The sequence below is a fragment of the Colletotrichum fructicola genome, assembly GCF_000319635.2.
Source record: "Colletotrichum fructicola Nara gc5 chromosome Unknown KSG_Nara_v1_contig03, whole genome shotgun sequence".
Classification (NCBI taxonomy): Eukaryota; Fungi; Ascomycota; class Sordariomycetes; order Glomerellales; family Glomerellaceae; genus Colletotrichum; species Colletotrichum fructicola.
The window spans coordinates 4,283,158-4,289,157 of NW_027094053.1; the positions used below are offsets into that span (position 1 = coordinate 4,283,158).

The following is a 6,000-nucleotide window of genomic DNA, read 5'->3' on the forward strand; positions in this document are numbered from 1 at the left end:
CGCTGCTCCCCAGCCCCTTAGGAGCACGTTTCTTCTGAAAGCATCAGAACCGGATTTTCTTCTGTGAAACCTTAGTCATCACGATTGCTCACTTTGAAAACGTTTGAAAAAGGTGATGCGACCCTCCGCAACGTGGGAAATTTTGATTGTTGATTTCGTCTCGGATCCTCTAGAATGAGCCATTGTCCAATCACTTCAAGAAAGCAGCTGACAATTCTTCTTTCGTCAGTTGACAAACTTTTCGGCCATATTATGGACCAACGACGCCTCGCCGTCTGCAAGCCACAGGGCGAAAACCCGGAGGCTGACCGGGCTTGCCTCAACCTTCGGTCTATGACTCGATCAACTCTCGTCCGTAATGCACTCCAATGACCTCCAGTGCCGGGTGCCGAAAGTCATACTTGCAGGCTGAAAAAAATAGAGACAAGCAGGCTTCCTTCGCGGATGAGCTGCACTTGTAAACGCCAAACTCCGATGTTGCGCCGGACAAGAAAACGCCGCCGGCAAGATCCCCCCTCAAGGTCTCGTCCTTGAAAAAACGGCCGGAACTTCTGCCGCGCGTGGAGACCCAACGCTGTCGCAACCAAGTTGAAGAACAATATCCTTCCAAAAACGCCGTTGCCAAACTCAAATCCATGCGCCGCCTATGTCCCATGGGTATATCGCTAGATTCTCCATCCGTCGCTTGTGCAAATCGCTGAAAAGTTGGAAGATGATAGAGTTGTTGTTCTTGTTGTGGTTTGTTATTCTCTCGAGCTTGTTGATTTCATTGGGCGCGGCTCCTGAGATGGCCCTGGTCCCTTGCGCTTCCGCATGCGTGGCCGATGCCTGACGACATTTTGGCATCGAAGAGCCGTCTCGGCCGAGCCCCTGAACCTCAATGCTCCGTAATGTCGAAGACCGTCAGATCCGCCTAGTAAGCGTTGCTTTTCGGCTGACAACGCTCTTTGCATCAGCTCGTCGTTGTCGTCTTCACCGAAACCCTCATCCGTTTCAAGTCGGAGGGAAAGTTCAAGATTCTGGCGGTTGTCTGCTTCGATCTTTGGGAGATCCGGGTACGTGGGCACTGATGAGGTAGGTAATGCCGTCGCTGGTGGGCGAATGTCGCATTGCGTTTTATCTGATATCATATTTCTCAGACGAGCCTCCATGGCGTGAGCGTTGTTGGGATTGTTGACGAAACGACTGTGCCATTGCCGCCTTGATCTCTTCCAATCAACAACTGGTTCATGTTCCTTGGCATCGTCCATGGAAATATCCATGTTACAGTCATTGTCCACCTCAAGAGCAACCGCCGACAACTCTGCGATGATGGATGGTGATGATCCTGACAACCGCCGGGTCGGGCGTCGAAGAAATTCGGGAAACAAAGTCTGTCTGCTGAGCTCATGAACGAGATTGTCGATGGGCTGTGGTGGAGTTTGGTACATGCTATTACAGCTTGGCGAGACGGTTGGAGGAGCTGCAGGTGTCGTTGGTGAGTCTAGGTCCCGCGGTCGTTGTCTCGGGGATAGATGCGTCTTGGCATCCAGGTCATCAGTGACAGGACGAGCCTGCATCCCCATGGTGAAGTGGTCGAACATATTGATAGTTCGACGAGGAAGTTCTCGGGTGTCCCTTGAATGTCCCGGGGAGAGGGAGAGGAGCGAGAACAGGAGCTGAAGCTTGCTTCGGGGGCGGGCTGGTATTATGAAGGCATCCGCAAAGACGCTAAGGCCTGGGCGAGAGGCGCCGTGGCGGCCACAAAAGGCCCAGAGTAAGGACTAGGGCAGTTTGGGATGGTGAGTGCTAGGAGCAGGAATGACGTTTGCTTGGTGTTGAAGCTGAGAAGAGGAACTGGGCGGCGACGAGGTGTCCGCGGGCGAAAGCCTGTGCCATGTGGTTCTTGATTGAACGTCGTTCAGATGGACGGGGAAACGGTGATACTGGGGTTGGTTGGGCCACTGTTTTTGGAAGCTCGAGCTCGTCTGATTTTGGTTGATCAAAATCGAGGGATAGAGGAGCCCGCAGCCGGAGGTAGTGAGATGGGAGGTGAATTGGTTTTGTAGGGGGGGTTCCAATTGAGGGATGGCGAAAGGGCGAGGAGAAGACGGAGGCGGCCAGGCCTTTTGGCGTAGCGTCACGTAGGATGGCAGCTAGTGTAGCTGTTTTAACTGGGCTCGAACAGGATGATGGATCTGGATTTGGACAGAGCCGACGAGAGTCGCAGAAATGCGTGGGTGTTGCGTGGGTGGGCGTAAGTGTACCGGTAATGCAGATAAATGCAGGATGCGGCATGCGGTATGTTATGTATTATGGTGGTAGTGTCCGTATTGGTAGCCAGTATCAGGCCAAGCAGTATCCGTACCGTACAGCCGGCACTACCAGATGGACTAGCGCGGCCAAGTTTCTCTGGAGACGGTGGGCGGCCTTTCGGGATTGGGGGCAGTCGAGAAGAGACAAGGAGGGTGGTTGCACAAAGACCAGACCAGGGCTGGCAGTGCGACTGGGGGAACGGCGCTACTCTGCACTCAGCGCAGCAGCCGCCGCGAGTTGCAAGAGATCCAATGACAGAAGTGCGGTACGGTACGGTACGCTCTGTCTTTGGGGATGGTGTCGTTTGGCGTGTGAATCAAGTGTAAGCGAGGTCTTGTGTGGGATATCGGAACACCATCTTCATACTCTCAGAGACGGCGACAGGAGTTGACTTTGCGTTTCGTCGAGTCCCGACCGTTGGCGAAAGCTAGGCTCGTTGAAGAGGTTGAACCGAGAGAAGGCTAGGGGGTCGAGAAGTTAGAAGGAGGATCGTAATTGCTGCTCGGAATTGGAGCGTCGTCGTCTGTCCCTTGGGCCTTGGCCTTGCTGTCCTGCCGGCAAAACCGGACCGGGTGGAGAGACCGGGATTGCAGGAATGGGACTCGACGCCTGCAGACTCGAATCTCGGTACTTGGTCGAGCTTATTGTTGCGACATTGAATGGGCGATATCCGAACGAGAGTTGAGAAAGGTGGCCGTGAAAGTGCGGGCGTTGGACGTTGATGGTGAACAGCACAGCCAGAGAATTGATTCAGTTGAGCGGCGTCGACAGTAGGCCAGCTGAATGAAGATCGGGGACGGAGTGGAAGGATGGAAAAGCGTGCGTGCAGACGGATGGATGGGCTGGCTTGGCTGGATGTGGGATGCAGGCGCTGGGGCCGATGTACCCAAAACCGTGGGAAACGGTAGGGCGCCAGTTCCCAGTGCCTTGGGTCTGACGGCCGAGTCAAAACCACCAGAGTGGCAGAGACACTTGGGAGATTGGATGACGGCTAGGGAAGGAACGAGCGCCGAAGAGCCCCCTGCGTTGATTCCACATGTGCAGACAGAACTTACTGCATAGGTAGTAATAGAAGCAACAAGTCGTGGCTGGCGGGGTTTAGCAACAGCCCGCGGCCTTGACGACGGCCTCCAGTCGGTTGCCGTCGTGTTCTCAGACCTCTCAGTCGTATTGCTGCTCATCATCAACAGATTGAAGCAGCAGTCAAGTCAATCGCGATGGGGGATGTAAACGGAATGGAAGGCAGACGGAGGGTCGGTACCTACGCAAAGTACTTGCTGAGCTAAGCTCAATCAAGCAGGCCAGACAGGGCAGTATCCGACCCAGGACCCTGGCTCAGCTGCGTGCTAAACGCAAGCGAATCACGGAGACCCGCTAGACTAGCCGCAGCTCTTTCTCCCGTCCTCCACAAAGGAGCTGCGACAGTGAACTGGCAAAGACCTGGTCCAGTTCCAAGACATCCAGTGTCCTTGCTGTCGGGAATGTGGGGACTCGAACCATGACACGGCCAATTTGCTGGTTGAGATCCATCCGCATGGTACTCTGTACGGCTTAACACTTGCTTACGACATCGATATGCTTTGGGGGGGCCGTTTGTCCTCGGTGTCTCGACGGCGACTCTGAAGTAAAGTTCAGAATGTACCTGGTAGCAGGATATAACGCATCGTGACTTGATCTCAACAAACTCCCGATCCCGGGTTTCTGTCGCGCAGCCAAAACGCCTCGGCACACTGCTGGACAAGCCCAGAATCCGGATTGCGGTGAATGGCCCAAAACGGTGAACACAAGGCACCTCAAGTGCCACGGCGACTCCAGCCAATCATGGACGGGCGTTTCGTCGACCTGGCCCATTATCGTAGAGTGGGTACCGATAGCTTAGCTGCCATTCGTCACTTGCATCCCACCGTCCAGCAGCCCCCTGTTCCACCAACCACATCCTCGGTGCTCCACCGTTCGCTAGGACCCTCGATAGCACTCTTCGCAGTTGACGGACTCAGAGACGGTAGCAAGTTCTGTCACACTGTGCTCGATACCTTGTCGTCCTCACCCTACCTACCTTACCTGACCTTACCTTACTTTGGACTATCCCGTCAACGGTGAAGCTCCCTTCTCGCTCCTGCCTCACAACATCTGGTCTCCCTCAAAAGTTCTCACCACTAGCTATCTTGGTGTATTGTGCTAATCCCGTGCAGCTAGAGCTAGATCAACTTTATCCTCCTTCACATAACCCCGACTTCACAACCTCGTCCTCGTGAACTATTCGAACCGTTACCTATGCGACGACCAGACGTTTCTTACTCGCGTGCACACACGTCGGCCGTCCCCTCGGCATAGACGACGCTCTCCACAACCATCCCAGCTGTGCTGTCTCGAAATCGTCCAGCCCAAAGAACACCGCAGCATCGCCGTCAACCATCGACTGTGTCGCCATCGCACCGCGTCGGACGGCTACCTCAGGTGTCATGGAGGGGGTTTTCGGCGCTCAGTCGGGTCTCCATCATCGTCTGATCAGGGTGAGACCAAGCAAACAGCCGGACGCTTCGATGCATGGATTCTGAGACCGAGCCAGCTTAGCTCGACCGCTATTCATGTCAAGATCGTCCTGCACGCACACGGCCGCTCTTCGAGAATCGCTAGAACAACAGCTTGTTTCTGAGCCTCTCTCTCTCTCTCTCTCTCTCTCTCTATCTCTCTCTCTGTGGCTCCGAGCAAGTATTTGCGTCCGTGTCCATACCCTTCTGTCTGTTGCCAGCTTGCACCAAACCAAGACGAACCCGGACGTGCTCCCGACAGCTGCGATCTGAGACTCGTTGCTTATTCGACCCATCGATGCAATGCACGGAAGCCCGATAGTCACCTGCAGCCTGCAACCTACTGCATGTTCTTCCTTCTCGCCCACACCATCTACCGATGCTCACCCGCAGCTGGACCATCCAGCACGCAGACACGCAGATTACCATGTGGTGGCCGACGCCTCCAAGTCCGCCTCCCCGCCCCTCCAGAAGGGAGAAACACGCCATTGTTGAGACGAGGCGGCGGTTCACTTGTCGCACAAAGCTCCATCGGCAAACAAAACACCACATGGTTCAATCAAACAGTTTCCTCAGAGAGTTCCACCGCGCCAACATGCGACGATTACCACTGGAAGTACAGGGAAAACAGTCTTGTTGCACTGAATCAGTCCCAAACATATCCTCAAGCATCACATGCATTGGAACATCTGCAACCTGCCTTTTGTTCGTCCAAGGAAAAGACGTCAAGGCTCGGCAGCTTGACCCAGGATAGCCCTACTATTGTCGGGCTGCGAGGCTGTCTTGATTGATTTCCGCGCTGTCCTTGACTTAGCTGGCTGGCCCAGATAACGTCAGCGCACGTTGTCTTCCGCAAGATATTCGGTCTGACTGGGTGGCTGGTAATACCCGGCCAGCTGGGACGCTTTTGCTGCCACAACACGATCAAAAGGAAAATGCCTGCTCGACCTGGACATGAGGTGGGATTTGACTCGCACCAAAAAGTATCGCAATCCACGCTTCCGGGAAGCGTTTGGGCTAGGTGCTCTCTGGATACCCTCCAATCAATGCGCCGTCCTGACATCAGACGACACACAGGCTCCGGACCTACTTAGGGCCTATGCTGTCGCCGCAAGACTGAGGTGGTGAGTCGTGACGATGGTCGCCAATACTACCAAGAAGCACGCACCGCCAA

General features: G+C 54.7%; 1 protein-coding gene across 1 annotated transcript; it reads right to left on the bottom strand.

Moving 5' to 3' along the window:
* Positions 1-17: 17 nt before the first annotated feature.
* CGGC5_v006018 (uncharacterized protein) lies at positions 18-655 on the bottom strand (the record flags this gene model as incomplete). The annotated part of the gene is made up of 4 exons (XM_066151641.1): positions 18-31; positions 93-169; positions 239-331; positions 402-655. The coding sequence occupies 4 exons, from the start codon at positions 653-655 to the stop codon at positions 18-20; spliced, it is 438 nt and encodes a 145-aa protein (XP_066009060.1).
* Positions 656-6,000: the final 5,345 nt, after the last annotated feature.